Source organism: Ascidia mentula, chromosome 5 (genome assembly GCF_947561715.1).
Source record: "Ascidia mentula chromosome 5, kaAscMent1.1, whole genome shotgun sequence".
Taxonomy (NCBI): Eukaryota; Metazoa; Chordata; class Ascidiacea; order Phlebobranchia; family Ascidiidae; genus Ascidia; species Ascidia mentula.
The window spans coordinates 7,851,150-7,871,114 of NC_138570.1; the positions used below are offsets into that span (position 1 = coordinate 7,851,150).

The following is a 19,965-nucleotide window of genomic DNA, read 5'->3' on the forward strand; positions in this document are numbered from 1 at the left end:
CTTGTGGTATGTTACATACATATATGTCTTCACACATCTTGACATATATAGCTTATTGTTATATATTATATCAGCACGCTACGATGGTTTCATTACAAATCAATCTTTGGATTATCGTGGAAGCTTAGCACATGTATGAAATATAATGCCTCAACGTGTTTGCGATGCAACCGACATCATTAGAAACCTTTTGAAATGATCTTTAATATGCGTTTATTTTGCCAATATCGCCACCATAATAATAGTTTTAAGTTCTGTTACTAAGAACACCTGTATATTTCACTTACTTTCATGTCAACTAATTCATCGCTTTAACAAATAACGTGACATGCTAACATTTTGTGACGTATTTGGTCCCTTTTTCAAAGCCTATGTTTGTGATTTCAATTAATTCGGACACGTACATTGTCTCCACGTGTAATTGGTGATTTATTCATTTATTTGCCACGACTTCGAAGATGGGAGTTATTGCAGTGCAGAACATGCACTTTAATTAAAAAAACGTTCACATTTCTTCTGCATTTGTTTGTTTAATGGACACATCGTGGCTTGTGTTCGTGTTAGGTTTGACATTTAATAGCGGCTTCTTACAAAACATGTTTGCCATACGTCGCTGCCAATGCTAAGCGTTGCAACAGATTGATCATCAATTGCGTCGAAATAAAAAGTTTTTTTGATAAAAAAAACTAGGTAATTGTCACGGAGGGACTGACTATTTAGAAACCTTAGCAAGACGTTTACATTTGGGTTAAATTCTGGAGATGTCAGAAGAGTAAAAGAAAGTGTTTTTTCAACTATGTATATCATATACTGTAGGTGGTAACTGCTGGTACAAAGGTTATCCAAGTAAAGATTTAACAGCAAAAATTAATATTTGCATAAGACAAAAGCGGGTTGAATACCCAGTGAATTTAATTGAAATTTGTTACGATGTGAATGCTGTATACATTCACATGCCGATGAATGATCTTACCACAGTGACGCGGTTTGTGTCCTATAATTTTTTGCTTTCTTTCAGCGAGATAGATATATTATCGAAATGGAGGCTAACAACAACAACCGTCTATATACAAAAAGGTGGGCCCTTCTGGGTGCAACTACACTGTTGCAAATTTTCGCCGGGATTTCATTTACCAGCTTTGGCCAGATCAATGAATTTTACGTCCAGTTTTTTCGAATAAATAACTTCCAAGCGGACTGGATCAGCAACGCAAGAAGTGTGGGAGGGGTGTTCTTCACTCCTTTTCTGGTCTGGTTTATGTTTAAAGATCTAATTAAATTGAGATTGCTCTTTTTGCTCATAAGCACTTTAGCTGCATCAGGATTGTTGCTCGTTACGATCTCACTCACCAATAGATCTTTGATGTTGGCCATTTTCGTCGGACAATCCTTGTCAGGCCTGGCTGATACATTCGGAGCCATTTTGACTCCTGTATTGGCGACAGTGTGGTTCCCAGAACATCAAATAGGTACAGCGTTGTCTTTCGGTTACTTGGGATATGCTTTCGGCGATTTACTGGGTTACCTTCTGCCGGCGATCCTGTTGTACTCTGATCAAAACGTTAATAATGGAACCAGTCCGATGAGTGCAGTTGAGCTAGAGGAAGGCCAGCGTTACTTGGAGATTTTCTACGGAACTTTATTGGTGATATCCGGTTTTGTTGTTCTGTTTCTTTTCGTCTACAGCGAAGATAAACCTCCAACGGCCCCAACTCACGCACAGGCGATAAAAAACACCACACCAAAAACGGAAAGATCATTCAAAGAATTAGTTTCGGAAACAAAGTTGCTCTTTACAAATACTTCATATGTACTTACGCTTATTGTGGGCAGTATTTTCATGCAAATTTTTACCGTCGAAAGTATATTTCTATCCCAGATTATAAGCACGACCCACCTGGAAATATTTTCAGGCATACACCCGACGATAGTTAGCGGTTGTGTCGCATCTAGCTTCGCAGTGGGAGGAATGTTTGGAAACCTGATATTTGGAAAAGTGATAGACAGGTGTAAGCGGTACAAACCGCTGTCAATCTTTATGGCTGCCATGAACGTTATATTCACGGCGCTTTTGGCAGTGGGTTACCAACTTGATTCAATCTCCATGATTTTGGTTTCGAACTTCATGTTTGGGGCTTTCTGCTTTTCAACTGATATTCTAATCTTAGAGATGATTACCCAATACACGTACCCAATCGATGAAACCATTCCTACCACCTGGTTCACTGGTCTACAGTGCGTTGTTTCTGCTTGTTTAGGGGTGCTTGGTGCGGCCGTATTTAATACTTTTGGTGGTATGGGCGTTTTGATTTTTCAAACTTTGTGTTTATGCTTCTGCTTATTCTTATTAATTTTTGTATCTTCTTCCTACAAACGATTGGACGCAAACGTCACAACCGATATAATTCCATGTTCAGAGCAGTCACAGTTGCTGTCCGACACACCTTCATATTAATTGCGTTCAGGTAAAATACTTTCTACCATATTGGGTAACGTTAAATTGATTAGAAGCAGATAGACAAACCCTTTCTCATAAATTGCTCAACATTTGTGTTTTGATTGTTACCGTTTGCAAAATATAGTTCAAGTTTATATTTATTTCTTATTTTCTTACCAACAGCTGTTTATTTTTGCACTTGATGACAAAACGCTCAACGAAACCCGACCACCTAAATTTGTTGCAACACTGGAGGTACGAAGAATTGTGACCGACGACAGACGGACCATGGAGATTGCTATTGGAAATTAAGTACTAGCAGTAGATTTGGTTGTGCGTTGTGCAACGTTTGCATACTTCGTGTGGATAGTAGATGAATTGGCATTTTCCTGAAATTAATAGTTGAAACAGATTAAATTGGTATGTTGCATGAAAGGAATTATTTTCAAAAATCAATGGCAACTTATGTTACACAAGACAGCACTAAAAGACAAACAATATCTCCAAGTACAGGAAATGAGACAATTCAGAAATCAAACGTTTTAGAAGATTTAACAAGAAGAAGATACGAAGCTGTTTAAACAATTCCTATCATCATTTAAATATAATGGGAAAACGTATAAAAACTTTCATCATTGCTAGAACTAACGTTGTTATGCAACAGTATGCTTTTTACAGTAAAATACAATTCAAAGCATTTTTGACAATTACAATTTTGATCTTTAATACCTGTTTATTTTGCCAATAGCGTCACCATAACACTAGTTTTACGTTCTGTTACTATACGAACGCCTGTATATTTCAATTACTTTCATTTCAACTAATTCGTCGCTTTCACAAATATCGGGTGTAAACGTGACAACCGAAGTTCTGTTTGTGAAAGCGGAAATTAACTCATCCACTGGCAATCTGTGTTTGTCATGCTAACATTTTTGTGTCGTTTTTGGTCCCGTTTTGAATACCTATTTTTGTGATTTCATTCTCAATTTGGCCACATACACTGTCTCCACGTGTGATTGGTGATTTATTCATTTATTTATCAAGACTTTGAAGAAGGGACTTATTGCAGAGCACGCACCAGGCAATTTACTTGAAAAAAACGTTCACATTTTTTCTGTGAACCTTTGATGGACACGTCGTGGCTTATGTGCGCGTTCGTTTTGACGTTTAAAAGCGACTTCTTACGGAACATTCAGAAATTTTGTTTACAAAACGCCGCTGCCTATGCTAAGCATTGCAAAAGATTGATCATCCGCGTGTCGGAATAAAAAGATTTTTTGACAAAAAATCTAGTTAATTGTCATAGTCTTTGCCAGGGACTGACAATTTAGAAACCTAAGCAAGACGTTTACATTTGCGTTTAGTTCTGGAGATATCAACAGAGTAAAACTATATTTAACATGTACTGTAGGTGGTAACTACTGGGATAAAGTTTAACCAAGTAAACATTAAACAGGTAAATTTAATATTTGCATGAGGCAAATGCGGGTTGAATACCCAGTGAATATAATTGAAATTTGTTACGATATGAATGCTGTATACATTCTCATGCCGATGAATGTGATCTTATACCATAGTGGCACGGTTTGTATCCTATAATATTTTGCTTTCTTTCAGCGAGATAGAAATATTATTGAAATGGAGGCTAACAATAACAGTCGTCTATATTCAAAAAGGTGGGCCCTTCTGGGTGCAACTACGCTGTTGCAAACTTTTGCCGGGATTTCATTTACCAGCTTTGGCCAGATCAACGAATTTTACGTCCAGTTTTTTCGAATAAATAACTTCCAAGCGGACTGGATCAGCAACGCAAGAAGTGTGGGAGGGGTGTTCTTCACTCCTATTCTGGTCTGGTTTATGTTCAAAGATCGAATTAAACTGAGATTTCTCTTTTTGCTGATAAGCACTTTAGCTGCATCAGGATTGTTGCTCGTTACGATCTCACTCACCAATAGATCTTTGATGTTGGCCATTTTCGTCGGACAATCCTTGTCAGGCCTGGCTGATACATTCGGAGCCGTTTTGCCTCCTGTATTGGCGACAGTGTGGTTCCCAGAACATCAAATAGGTACAGCGTTGTCTTTCGGTTACTTGGGATACGGTTTCGGCGATTTACTGGGTTACCTTCTGCCGGCGACCCTGTTGTACTCTGATCAAAATGTTAACAATGGAACCAGTCCGATGAGCCCAGTTGAGCTAGAGAAAGGCCAACGTTACTTGGAGATTTTCTACGGAACTTTATTGGTAATATCCGGTTTTGTTGTTCTGTTTCTTTTCGTCTACAGCGAAGATAAACCTCCAACGGCCCCAACTCAGGCACAGGCGATAAAAAACACCACAGCGAAAACGGAAAGATCTTTTAAAGAATTTGTATCGGAGACAAAGTTGCTCTTTACAAATACTTCATATGTACTTACGCTTATTGTCGGCAGTATTTTCATGCAAATTTTTACCGTCGAAAGTATATTTCTATCCCAGATTATCAGCACGACCCACCTAGAAATATTTTCAGGCATATACCCGACGATAGTTAGCGGTTGTGTCGCATCTAGCTTCGCAGTGGGAGGAGTGTTTGGAAACCTGATACTTGGAAAAGTGATAGACAAGTGTAAGCGGTACAAACCGCTGTCAATCTTTATGGCTGCGATGAACGTTATATTCACGGCGCTTTTGGCAGTGGGTTACCAACTTAATTCAATCTCCATGATATTGGTTTCGAACTTTATGTTTGGCGTTTTCTGCTTTTCAACTGATATTCTAATCTTTGAGATGATTACCCAATACACGTACCCAATAGATGAGACCATTCCTACCACCTGGTTGACTGGTCTACAGTGCGTGGTTTCTGCTTGTTTAGGGGTGCTTGGTGCGGCCATATTTAATACTTTCGGTGGTATGGGCGTTTTGATTTTTCAAACTTTGTGTTTATGCTTCTGTCTCTTCTTATTAATTTTTGTATCTTCCTCCTACAAACGATTGGACGCAAACGTCACAACCGATATATTACCCTGTTCAGAGCAGTCACAGTTGCTGTCCGACACACCCTGATCTTAATTGCGTTCAGGTAAAATACTTTCTATCATAATGGGTACCGTTAAATTGATTAGAAGCAGATAGAGACAAACCCTTTCTCATAAATTGCTCAACATTTGTGTTTTGATTGTTACCGTTTGCAAAATATAGTTCAAATTTATATTTATTTCTTATTTTCTTACCAACAGCTGTTCATTTTTGCACTTGACGACAAAACGCTTAACGAAACCCGCGACCACCTAAATTTGTTGCAACACTGGAGGTACGAAGAATGATGACCGACGACAGACGGACCATGTAAATTGCTATTGGGAATTAAATACTAGCAGTAGATTTGGTTGTGCGTTGTGCGACGTTTGCATACTTCGTGTGGATAATAGATGAACTCGGATATACCGGAAATTAATAGTTGAAACAGATTAAATTGGTATGTTGCATAAAACGAATTATTTTCAAAAAATCAATGGCAACTTATGTTACACAAGACAGCACTAAAAGACGAACAATATCTCCATGTACAGGAAATGAGACAATTCAGAAATCAAACGTTTTAGAAGATTTAACAAGAAGAAGATAGGAAGCTGTTTCAACAGTTACTATCATCATTTAAATCTAATAGGAAAACGTATAAAAAACTTTCATCATTGCTAAAACTGACGTTCTTATGAAACAGTATACATTTACTGTAAAATACAATAAAAAGCATTTTATTGTTATTTTGACAGTTACAATTTTGATCTTTAATACCCGTTTATTTTGCCAATAGCGTCACCGTAACACTAGTTTTAAGTTCTGTTACTACAAACGCCTGTATATTTCAATTACTTTCATTTCAACTAATTCGTCGCTTTTACAAATATTGGGTGCAAACGTGACAACCGAAGTTTTGTTTTGTGAAAGCGGAAATTAACTCATCCACTGGCAATCTGTGTTTGTCATGCTAACATTTTTGTGTCGTTTTTGGTCCCTTTTTGAATACCTATTTTTGTGATTATATTCTCAATTTGGTCACATACACTGTCTCCACGTGTGATTGGTGATTTATTCATTTATTTATCAAGACTCTGAATGAGGGACTTGTTGCAGAGCACACCAGGCACTTTACTTGAAAAAAACATTCACATTTTTTCTGTGAACCTTTGATGGACACATCGTGCCTTGTGTTCGCGTTCGGTTTGACATTTAATAGCGACTTCTTACGGAACATTCGGATATTTTGTTTACAAAACGCCGCTGCCTATGCTAAGCATTGCAAAAGATTGATCATCCGCGTGTCGATATAAAAAGTTTTTTTGATAAAATAAACTAGTTAATTGTCATAGTCTTTGCCAGGGACTGACTATTTAGAAACCTAAGCAAGACGTTTACATTTGTGTTTAGTTCTGGAGATATCAGCAGAGTAAAAGAAAGTGTTTCTTTTAACTATGTTTATCATGTACTGTAATGCTAATTGCTGGTACAAAGTTTATCCAACTAAATATTTAACAACTAAAATTAATATTTGCGTGAGGCAAAAGCGGGTAGTATACCCAGTGAGTTTAATTGAAATTTGTTACGATCTGAATGCTGTATACATTCTCATGCCGATGGATGTGATCTTACCATAGTGGCGCAGTTTGTGTCCTGTAATACTTTGCTTTCTTTCAGCGAGATAGAAATATTACCGAAATGGTGGCTAACAATAACAACCGTCTATATATAAAAAGGTGGGCCCTTCTGGGTGCAACTACACTGTTGCAAACTTTCGCCGGGATTTCATTTACCAGCTTTGGCCAGATCAACGAATTTTACGCCCAGTTTTTTCGAATAAATAACTTCCAAGCGGACTGGATCAGCAACGCAAGAAGTGTGGGAGGGGTGTTCTTCACTCCTTTTCTGGTCTGGTTTATGTTTAAAGATCGAATTAAACTGAGATTTCTCTTTTTGCTTGTAAGCACTTTAGCTGCATCAGGATTGTTGCTCGTTACGATCTCACTCACCAATAGATCTTTGATGTTGGCCATTTTCGTCGGACAATCCTTGTCAGGCCTGGCTGATACATTCGGAGCCGTTTTGCCTCCTGTATTGGCGACAGTGTGGTTCCCAGAACATCAAATAGGTACAGCGTTGTCTTTCGGTTACTTGGGATATGCTTGCGGCGATTTACTGGGCTACCTTCTGCCGGCGACCCTGTTGTACTCGGATCAAAACGTTAACAATGGAACCAGTCCGATGAGCACAGTTGAGCTAGAGGAAGGCCAACGTTACTTGGAGATTTTCTACGGAACTTTATTGGTAATATCCGGTTTTCTTGTTCTGTTTCTTTTCGTCTACAGCGAAGATAAACCTCCAACGGCCCCAACTCACGCACAGGCGATAAAAAACACCACACCAAAAACGGAAAAATCATTCAAAGAATTTGTTTCGGAAACAAAGTTGCTGTTTACAAATACTTCATATGTACTTACGCTTATTGTGGGCAGTATTTTCATGCAAATTTTTACCGTCGAAAGTATATTTCTATCCCAGATTATCAGCACGACCCACCTAGAAATATTTTCCGGCATACACCCGACGATAGTTAGCGGTTGTGTGGCATCTAGCTTCGCAGTGGGAGGAGTGTTTGGAAGCCTGATATTTGGAAAAGTGATAGATAGGTGTAAGCGGTACAAACCGCTGTCAATCTTTATGGCTGCGATGAACGTTATATTCACGGCGCTTTTGGCAGTGGGTTACCAACTTGATTCAATCTCCATGATTTTGGTTTCGAACTTCATGTTTGGGGCTTTCTGCGTTTCAACTGATATTCTGACCTTAGAGATGATTACCCAATACACGTACCCAATCGATGAGACCATTTCTACCACCTGGCTGACTGGTCTACAGTGCGTGGTTTCTGCTTGTTTAGGGGTGTTTGGTGCGGCCGTATATAATACTTTTGGTGGTATGGGCGTTTTGATTTTTCAAACTTTGTGTTTATGCTTCTGTCTCTTCTTATTAATTTTTGTATCTTCTTCCTACAAACGATTGGACGCAAACGTCACAACCGATATATTTCCCTGTTCAGAGCAGTCACAGTTGCTGTCCGACACACCCTGATCTTAATTGCGTTCAGGTAAAATACTTTCTATCATAATGGGTAACGTTAAATTAATTAGTAGTAGCTATAGACAAACCCTTTCTCATAAATTGCACACAATTTGTGTTCTGTTTGTTACCGTTTTCAAAATATAGTTCAAATTTATATTTATTTCCTATTTTCTTACCAACAGCTGTTCATTTTTGCACTTGACGACAAAACGCTCAACGAAACCCGATCACCTAAATTTGTTGCAACACTGGAGGTACGAAGAATTATGACCGACGACAGACGGACCATGTAGATTGCTATTGGGAATTAAATACTAGCAGTAGATTTGGTTGTGCGTTGTGCGACGTTTGCATACCTCCCGTTGAATAATAGATGAACTGGCATTTTCCTGAAATTAATAGTTGAAACAGATTAAATTGGTATGTTGCATGAAAGGAATTATTTTCAAAATCAACGGCAACTTATGTTACACAAGACAGCACTAAAAGACAAACAATATCTCCATGTACAGGAAATGGGACAATTCAGAAATCAAACGTTTTAGAAGATTTAACAAGACGAAAACACGAAGCTTTTTGAACAATTCCTATCATCATTTAAATATAATGGGAAAACGTGTAAAAACTTTCATCATTGCTAGAACTGAAGTTGTTATGCAACAGTATATACATTTACTGTAAAATACAATAAAAAGCATTTTATTGTTATTTTGACAGTTACAATTTTGATCTTTAATACCCGTTTATTTTGCCAATAGCGTCACCATAACACTAGTTTTAAGTTCTGTTACTACGAACGCCTGTTTTTATCACTTCCTTTCATTTCAACTAATTCGTCGCTTTTACAAATATTGGGTGCAAACGTGATAACCGAAGTTTTGTTTTGTGAAAGCGGAAATTAACTCATCCACTGGCAATCTGTGTTTGTCATGCTAACATTTTTGTGTCGTTTTTGGTCCCGTTTTGAATACCTATTTTTGTGATTTCATTCTCAATTTAGTCACATGCACTGTCTTCACGTGTGATTGGTGAATTATTCATTTATTTATCAAGACTTTGAAGAAGGGACTTATTGCAGAGCACGCACCAGGCAATTTACTTGAAAAAAACGTTCACATTTTTTCTGTGAACCTTTGATGGACACATCGTGACTTATGTCCGCGTTCGTTTTGACGTTTAATAGCGACTTCTTACGGAACATTCAGAAATTTTGTTTACAAAACGCCGCTGCCTATGCTAAACATTGCAAAACATTGATCATCCGCGTGTCGGAATAAAAAGATTTTTTGACAAAAAATCTAGTTAATTGTCATAGTCTTTGCCAGGGACTGACAATTTAGAAACCTAAGCAAGACATTTGCGTTTAGTTCTGGAGATATCAACAGAGTAAAACTATATTTAACATGTACTGTAGGTGGTAACTACTGGTATAAAGTTTAACCAAGTAAACATTAAACAGGTAAAATTAATATTTGCATGAGGCAAATGCGGGTTGAATACCCAGTGAATATAATTGAAATTTATTACGATATGAATGCTGTATAACATTCTCATGCCGATGAATGTGATCTTATACCATAGTGGCGCGGTTTGTATCCTATAATATTTTGCTTTCTTTCAGAGGAATAGAAATATTATCGAAATGGTGGCTAACAATAACAACCGTCTATATATAAAAAGGTGGGCTCTTCTGGGTGCAACTACGCTGTTGCAAACTTTTGCCGGGATTTCATTTACCAGCTTTGGCCAGATCAACGAATTTTACGTCCAGTTTTTTCGAATAAATAACTTCCAAGCGGACTGGATCAGCAACGCAAGAAGTGTGGGAGGGGTGTTCTTCACTCCTTTTCTGGTCTGGTTTATGTTTAAAGATCGAATTAAACTGAGATTTCTCTTTTTGCTGATAAGCACTTTAGCTGCATCAGGATTGTTGCTCGTTACGATCTCACTCACCAATAGATCTCTGATGTTGGCCATTTTCGTCGGACAATCCTTGTCAGGCCTGGCTGATACATTCGGAGCCGTTTTGCCTCCTGTATTGGCGACAGTGTGGTTCCCAGAACATCAAATAGGTACAGCGTTGTCTTTCGGTTACTTGGGATACGGTTTCGGCGATTTACTGGGTTACCTTCTGCCGGCGACCCTGTTGTACTCGGATCAAAATGTTAACAATGGAACCAGTCCGATGAGCCCAGTTGAGCTAGAGAAAGGCCAACGTTACTTGGAGATTTTCTACGGGACTTTATTGGTAATATCCGGTTTTGTTGTTCTGTTTCTTTTCGTCTACAGCGAAGATAAACCTCCAACGGCCCCAACTCACGCACAGGCGATAAAAAACACCACAGCGAAAACGGAAAGATCATTCAAAGAATTTGTATCGGAGACAAAGTTGCTCTTTACAAATACTTCATATGTACTTACGCTTATTGTGGGCAGTATTTTCATGCAAATTTTTACCGTCGAAAGTATATTTCTATCCCAGATTATCAGCACGACCCACCTAGAAATATTTTCAGGCATATACCCGACGATAGTTAGCGGTTGTGTCGCATCTAGCTTCGCAGTGGGAGGAGTGTTTGGAAACCTGATACTTGGAAAAGTGATAGACAAGTGTAAGCGGTACAAACCTCTGTCAATCTTCATGGCTGCCATGAACGTTATATTCACAGCGCTTTTGGCAGTGGGTTACCAACTTGATTCAATCTCCATAATATTGGTTTCGAACTTTATGTTTGGCGTTTTCTGCTTTTCAACTGATATTCTAATCTTTGAGATGATTACCCAATACACGTACCCAATAGATGAGACCATTCCTACCACCTGGCTGACTGGTCTACAGTGCGTGGTTTCTGCTTGTTTAGGGGTGCTTGGTGCGGCCATATTTAATACTTTCGGTAGTATGGGCGTTTTGATTTTTCAAACTTTGTGTTTATGCTTCTGTCTCTTCTTATTAATTTTTGTATCTTCCTCCTACAAACGATTGGACGCAAACGTCACAACCGATATATTACCCTGTTCAGAGCAGTCACAGTTGCTGTCCGACACACCCTGATCTTAATTGCGTTCAGGTAAAATACTTTTTATCATAATGGGTAACGTTAAATTAATTAGTAGCAGATAGACAAACCCTTTCTCATAAATTGCTCAACATTTGTGTTCTGTTTGTTACCGTTTGCAAAATATAGTTCAAGTTTATATTTATTTCTTATTTTCTTACCAACAGCTGTTTATTTTTGCCCTTGATGACAAAACGCTCAACGAAACCCGACCACCTAAATTTGTTGCAACACTGGAGGTACGAAGAATTATGACCGACAACAGACGGACCATGGAGATTGCTATTGGAAATTAAGTACAAGCAGTAGATTTGGTTGTGCGTTGTGCGACGTTTGCATACTTCGTGTGAATAATAGATGAACTGGCATTTTCCTGAAATTAATAGTTGAAACAGATTAAATTGGTATGTTGCATGAAAGGAATTATTTTCAAAAATCAATGGCAACTTATGTTACACAAGACAGCACTAAAAGACGAACAATATCTCCATGTACAGGAAATGAGACAATTCAGAAATCAAACGTTTTAGAAGATTTAACAAGAAGAAGATACGAAGCTGTTTAAACAGTTACTATCATCATTTAAATCTAATAGGAAAACGTATAAAAACTTTCATCATTGCTAGAACTGACGTTGTTATGAAACAGTATACATTTACTGTAAAATACAATAAAAAGCATTTTATTGTTATTTTGACAATTACAATTTTGATCTTTAATACCTGTTTATTTTGCCAATAGCGTCACCGTAACACTAGTTTTAAGTTCTGTTACTACGAACGCCTGTTTTTATCACTTCCTTTCATTTCAACTAATTCGTCGCTTTTACAAATATTGGGTGCAAACGTGATAACCGAAGTTTTGTTTTGTGAAAGCGGAAATTAACTCATCCACTGGCAATCTGTGTTTGTCATGCTAACATTTTTGTGTCGTTTTTGGTCCCGTTTTGAATACCTATTTTTGTGATTTCATTCTCAATTTAGTCACATGCACTGTCTTCACGTGTGATTGGTGAATTATTCATTTATTTATCAAGACTTTGAAGAAGGGACTTATTGCAGAGCACGCACCAGGCAATTTACTTGAAAAAAACGTTCACATTTTTTCTGTGAACCTTTGATGGACACATCGTGACTTATGTCCGCGTTCGTTTTGACGTTTAATAGCGACTTCTTACGGAACATTCAGAAATTTTGTTTACAAAACGCCGCTGCCTATGCTAAACATTGCAAAACATTGATCATCCGCGTGTCGGAATAAAAAGATTTTTTGACAAAAAATCTAGTTAATTGTCATAGTCTTTGCCAGGGACTGACAATTTAGAAACCTAAGCAAGACGTTTACATTTGCGTTTAGTTCTGGAGATATCAACAGAGTAAAACTATATTTAACATGTACTGTAGGTGGTAACTACTGGTATAAAGTTTAACCAAGTAAACATTAAACAGGTAAAATTAATATTTGCATGAGGCAAATGCGGGTTGAATACCCAGTGAATATAATTGAAATTTATTACGATATGAATGCTGTATAACATTCTCATGCCGATGAATGTGATCTTATACCATAGTGGCGCGGTTTGTATCCTATAATATTTTGCTTTCTTTCAGAGGAATAGAAATATTATCGAAATGGTGGCTAACAATAACAACCGTCTATATATAAAAAGGTGGGCTCTTCTGGGTGCAACTACGCTGTTGCAAACTTTTGCCGGGATTTCATTTACCAGCTTTGGCCAGATCAACGAATTTTACGTCCAGTTTTTTCGAATAAATAACTTCCAAGCGGACTGGATCAGCAACGCAAGAAGTGTGGGAGGGGTGTTCTTCACTCCTTTTCTGGTCTGGTTTATGTTTAAAGATCGAATTAAACTGAGATTTCTCTTTTTGCTGATAAGCACTTTAGCTGCATCAGGATTGTTGCTCGTTACGATCTCACTCACCAATAGATCTCTGATGTTGGCCATTTTCGTCGGACAATCCTTGTCAGGCCTGGCTGATACATTCGGAGCCGTTTTGCCTCCTGTATTGGCGACAGTGTGGTTCCCAGAACATCAAATAGGTACAGCGTTGTCTTTCGGTTACTTGGGATACGGTTTCGGCGATTTACTGGGTTACCTTCTGCCGGCGACCCTGTTGTACTCGGATCAAAATGTTAACAATGGAACCAGTCCGATGAGCCCAGTTGAGCTAGAGAAAGGCCAACGTTACTTGGAGATTTTCTACGGGACTTTATTGGTAATATCCGGTTTTGTTGTTCTGTTTCTTTTCGTCTACAGCGAAGATAAACCTCCAACGGCCCCAACTCACGCACAGGCGATAAAAAACACCACAGCGAAAACGGAAAGATCATTCAAAGAATTTGTATCGGAGACAAAGTTGCTCTTTACAAATACTTCATATGTACTTACGCTTATTGTGGGCAGTATTTTCATGCAAATTTTTACCGTCGAAAGTATATTTCTATCCCAGATTATCAGCACGACCCACCTAGAAATATTTTCAGGCATATACCCGACGATAGTTAGCGGTTGTGTCGCATCTAGCTTCGCAGTGGGAGGAGTGTTTGGAAACCTGATACTTGGAAAAGTGATAGACAAGTGTAAGCGGTACAAACCTCTGTCAATCTTCATGGCTGCCATGAACGTTATATTCACAGCGCTTTTGGCAGTGGGTTACCAACTTGATTCAATCTCCATAATATTGGTTTCGAACTTTATGTTTGGCGTTTTCTGCTTTTCAACTGATATTCTAATCTTTGAGATGATTACCCAATACACGTACCCAATAGATGAGACCATTCCTACCACCTGGCTGACTGGTCTACAGTGCGTGGTTTCTGCTTGTTTAGGGGTGCTTGGTGCGGCCATATTTAATACTTTCGGTAGTATGGGCGTTTTGATTTTTCAAACTTTGTGTTTATGCTTCTGTCTCTTCTTATTAATTTTTGTATCTTCCTCCTACAAACGATTGGACGCAAACGTCACAACCGATATATTACCCTGTTCAGAGCAGTCACAGTTGCTGTCCGACACACCCTGATCTTAATTGCGTTCAGGTAAAATACTTTTTATCATAATGGGTAACGTTAAATTAATTAGTAGCAGATAGACAAACCCTTTCTCATAAATTGCTCAACATTTGTGTTCTGTTTGTTACCGTTTGCAAAATATAGTTCAAGTTTATATTTATTTCTTATTTTCTTACCAACAGCTGTTTATTTTTGCCCTTGATGACAAAACGCTCAACGAAACCCGACCACCTAAATTTGTTGCAACACTGGAGGTACGAAGAATTATGACCGACAACAGACGGACCATGGAGATTGCTATTGGAAATTAAGTACAAGCAGTAGATTTGGTTGTGCGTTGTGCGACGTTTGCATACTTCGTGTGAATAATAGATGAACTGGCATTTTCCTGAAATTAATAGTTGAAACAGATTAAATTGGTATGTTGCATGAAAGGAATTATTTTCAAAAATCAATGGCAACTTATGTTACACAAGACAGCACTAAAAGACGAACAATATCTCCATGTACAGGAAATGAGACAATTCAGAAATCAAACGTTTTAGAAGATTTAACAAGAAGAAGATACGAAGCTGTTTAAACAGTTACTATCATCATTTAAATCTAATAGGAAAACGTATAAAAACTTTCATCATTGCTAGAACTGACGTTGTTATGAAACAGTATACATTTACTGTAAAATACAATAAAAAGCATTTTATTGTTATTTTGACAATTACAATTTTGATCTTTAATACCTGTTTATTTTGCCAATAGCGTCACCGTAACACTAGTTTTAAGTTCTGTTACTACAAACGCCTGTTTTTTTTCACTTCCTTTCATTTCAACTAATTCGTCGCTTTTACAAATATCGGGTGTAAACGTGACAACTGAAGTTTTGTTTGTGAAAGCGGAAATTAACTCATCCACTGGCAATCTGTGTTTGTCATGCTAACATTTTTGTGTCGTTTTTGGTCCCGTTTTGAATAGCTATTTTTGTGATTTCATTCTCAATTTGGTCACATGCACTGTCTGCACTTGTGATTGGTGAATTATTTATTTATTTATCAAGACTTTGAAGAAGGGACTTATTGCAGAGCACGCACCAGGCAATTTACTTGAAAAAAACGTTCACATTTTTTCTGTGAACCTTTGATGGACACATCGTGGCTTATGTCCGCGTTCGTTTTGACGTTTAAAAGCCACTTCTTACGGAACATTCAGAAATTTTGTTTACAAAACGCCGCTGCCTATGCTAAGCATTGCAAAAGATTGATCATCCGCGTGTCGGAATAAAAAGATTTTTTGACAAAAAATCTAGTTAATTGTGATAGTCTTTGCCAGGGACTGACAATTTAGAAACCTAAGCAAGACGTTTACATTTGCGTTTAGTTCTGGAGATATCAACAGAGTAAAACTATATTTAACATGTACTGTAGGTGGTAACTACTGGGATAAAGTTTAACCAAGTAAACATTAAACAGGTAAAATTAATATTTGCATGAGGCAAATGCGGGTTGAATACCCAGTGAATATAATTGAAATTTATTACGATATGAATGCTGTATAACATTCTCATGCCGATGAATGTGATCTTATACCATAGTGGCGCGGTTTGTGTCCTATAATATTTTGCTTTCTTTCAGAGGAATAGAAATATTATCGAAATGGTGGCTAACAATAACAACCGTCTATATATAAAAAGGTGGGCCCTTCTGGGTGCAACCACACTGTTGCAAACTTTCGCCGGGATTTCATTTACCAGCTTTGGCCAGATCAACGAATTTTACGTCCAGTTTTTTCGAATAAATAACTTCCAAGCGGACTGGATCAGCAACGCAAGAAGTGTAGGAGGGGTGTTCTTCACTCCTTTTCTGGTCTGGTTTATGTTCAAAGATCGAATTAAATTGAGATTTCTCTTTTTGCTCATAAGCACTTTAGCTGCATCAGGATTGTTACTCGTTACGATTTCACTCACCAATAGATCTTTGATGTTGGCCATTTTCGTCGGACAATCTTTGTCAGGCCTGGCTGATACATTCGGAGCCGTTTTGCCTCCTGTATTGGCGACAGTGTGGTTCCCAGAACATCAAATAGGTACAGCGTTGTCTTTCAGTTACTTGGGATACTGTTTCGGCGATTTACTGGGTTACCTTCTGCCGGCGACCCTGTTGTACTCTGATCAAAACGTTAATAATGGAACCAGTCCGATGAGTGCAGTTGAGCTAGAGGAAGGCCAGCGTTACTTGGAGATTTTCTACGGAACTTTATTGGTGATATCCGGTTTTGTTGTTCTGTTTCTTTTCGTCTACAGCGAAGATAAACCACCAACGGCCCCAACTCATGCACAGGCGATAAAAAACACCACACCAAAAACGGAAAGATCATTCAAAGAATTTGTTTCGGAAACTAAGTTGCTCTTTACAAATACTTCATATGTACTTACGCTTATTGTGGGCAGTATTTTCATGCAAATTTTTACCGTCGAAAGTATATTTCTATCCCAGATTATCAGCACGACCCACCTAGAAATATTTTCAGGCATATACCCGACGATAGTTAGCGGTTGTGTCGCATCTAGCTTCGCAGTGGGAGGAATGTTTGGAAACCTGATATTTGGAAAAGTGATAGACAGGTGTAAGCGGTACAAACCGCTGTCAATCTTTATGGCTGCCATGAACGTTATATTCACGGCGCTTTTGGCAGTGGGTTACCAACTTGATTCAATCTCCATGATTTTGGTTTCGAACTTCATGTTTGGGGCTTTCTGCTTTTCAACTGATATTCTAATCTTAGAGATGATTACCCAATACACGTACCCAATCGATGAAACCATTCCTACCACCTGGTTCACTGGTCTACAGTGCGTTGTTTCTGCTTGTTTAGGGGTGCTTGGTGCGGCCGTATTTAATACTTTTGGTGGTATGGGCGTTTTGATTTTTCAAACTTTGTGTTTATGCTTCTGCTTATTCTTATTAATTTTTGTATCTTCTTCCTACAAACGATTGGACGCAAACGTCACAACCGATATAATTCCCTGTTCAGAGCAGTCACAGTTGCTGTCCGACACACCTTCATATTAATTGCGTTCAGGTAAAATACTTTCTACCATATTGGGTAACGTTAAATTGATTAGAAGCAGATAGACAAACCCTTTCTCATAAATTGCTCAACATTTGTGTTTTGATTGTTACCGTTTGCAAAATATAGTTCAAGTTTATATTTATTTCTTATTTTCTTACCAACAGCTGTTTATTTTTGCACTTGATGACAAAACGCTCAACGAAACCCGACCACCTAAATTTGTTGCAACACTGGAGGTACGAAGAATTGTGACCGACGACAGACGGACCATGGAGATTGCTATTGGAAATTAAGTACTAGCAGTAGATTTGGTTGTGCGTTGTGCAACGTTTGCATACTTCGTGTGGATAGTAGATGAATTGACATTTTCCTGAAATTAATAGTTGAAACAGATTAAATTGGTATGTTGCATGAAAGGAATTATTTTCAAAAATCAATGGCAACTTATGTTACACAAGACAGCACTAAAAGACGAACAATATCTCCATGTACAGGAAATGAGACAATTCAGAAATCAAACGTTTTAGAAGATTTAACAAGAAGAAGATACGAAGCTGTTTAAACAATTCCTATCATCATTTAAATATAATGGGAAAACGTATAAAAACTTTCATCATTGCTAGAACTAACGTTGTTATGCAACAGTATGCTTTTTACAGTAAAATACAATTCAAAGCATTTTTGACAATTACAATTTTGATCTTTAATACCTGTTTATTTTGCCAATAGCGTCACCATAACACTAGTTTTACGTTCTGTTACTATACGAACGCCTGTATATTTCAATTACTTTTATTTCAACTAATTCGTCGCTTTCACAAATATCGGGTGTAAACGTGACAACCGAAGTTTTGTTTTGTGAAAGCGGAAATTAACTCATCCACTGGCAATCTGTGTTTGTCATGCTAACATTTTTGTGTCGTTTTTGGTCCCGTTTTGAATACCTATTTTTGTGATTTCATTCTCAATTTGGTCACATGCACTGTCTTCACGTGTGATTGGTGAATTATTCATTTATTTATCAAGACTTTGAAGAAGGGACTTATTGCAGAGCACGCACCAGGCACTTTACTTGAAAAAAACGTTCACATATTTTCTGTGAACCTTTGATGGACACATCGTGCCTTGTGTTCGCGTTCGGTTTGACATTTAATAGTGACTTCTTTCGGAACATTCAGAAATTTTGTTTACAAAACGCCGCTGCCTGTGCTAAGCATTGCAAAAGATTGATCATCCGCGTGTCGGAATAAAAAGATTTTTTGACAAAAAATCTAGTTAATTGTCATAGTCTTTGCCAGGGACTGACAATTTAGAAACCTAAGCAAGACGTTTACATTTGCGTTTAGTTCTGGAGATATCAACAGAGTAAAACTATATTTAACATGTACTGTAGGTGGTAACTACTGGTATAAAGTTTAACCAAGTAAACATTAAACAGGTAAAATTAATATTTGCATGAGGCAAATGCGGGTTGAATACCCAGTGAATATAATTGAAATTTGTTACGATATGAATGCTGTATACATTCTCATGCCGATGAATGTGATCTTATACCATAGTGGCACGGTTTGTATCCTATAATATTTTGCTTTCTTTCAGCGAGATAGAAATATTATTGAAATGGAGGCTAACAATAACAGTCGTCTATATTCAAAAAGGTGGGCCCTTCTGGGTGCAACTACGCTGTTGCAAACTTTTGCCGGGATTTCATTTACCAGCTTTGGCCAGATCAACGAATTTTACGTCCAGTTTTTTCGAATAAATAACTTCCAAGCGGACTGGATCAGCAACGCAAGAAGTGTGGGAGGGGTGTTCTTCACTCCTATTCTGGTCTGGTTTATGTTCAAAGATCGAATTAAACTGAGATTTCTCTTTTTGCTGATAAGCACTTTAGCTGCATCAGGATTGTTGCTCGTTACGATCTCACTCACCAATAGATCTTTGATGTTGGCCATTTTCGTCGGACAATCCTTGTCAGGCCTGGCTGATACATTCGGAGCCGTTTTGCCTCCTGTATTGGCGACAGTGTGGTTCCCAGAACATCAAATAGGTACAGCGTTGTCTTTCGGTTACTTGGGATACGGTTTCGGCGATTTACTGGGTTACCTTCTGCCGGCGACCCTGTTGTACTCTGATCAAAATGTTAACAATGGAACCAGTCCGATGAGCCCAGTTGAGCTAGAGAAAGGCCAACGTTACTTGGAGATTTTCTACGGAACTTTATTGGTAATATCCGGTTTTGTTGTTCTGTTTCTTTTCGTCTACAGCGAAGATAAA

The 19,965-nt window shown here is 38.0% G+C and overlaps 1 protein-coding gene across 1 annotated transcript; it reads left to right on the top strand.

Annotated features, from left to right (window-relative positions):
• The first annotated feature begins 16,271 nt into the window (after window positions 1-16,271).
• Window positions 16,272-17,981, top strand: LOC145902821 (choline/ethanolamine transporter flvcr2a-like). Its single transcript, XM_082990919.1, has 2 exons — window positions 16,272-17,492; window positions 17,853-17,981. The coding sequence occupies exons 1-2, from the start codon at window positions 16,272-16,274 to the stop codon at window positions 17,979-17,981; spliced, it is 1,350 nt and encodes a 449-aa protein (XP_082847045.1).
• Window positions 17,982-19,965: the final 1,984 nt, after the last annotated feature.

What these genes read in the sequence shown, in the direction of transcription:
- LOC145902821 (XM_082990919.1), top strand. Translation starts at nt 16,272, where the DNA reads ATGGTGGCTAACAATAACAACCGTCTATATATAAAAAGGTGGGCCCTT. An exon ending in TTGTTTCTGCTTGTTTAGGG is followed by an intron (nt 17,493 to 17,852) that starts GTGCTTGGTGCG and finishes TCTTACCAACAG; the next exon opens with CTGTTTATTTTTGCACTTGA.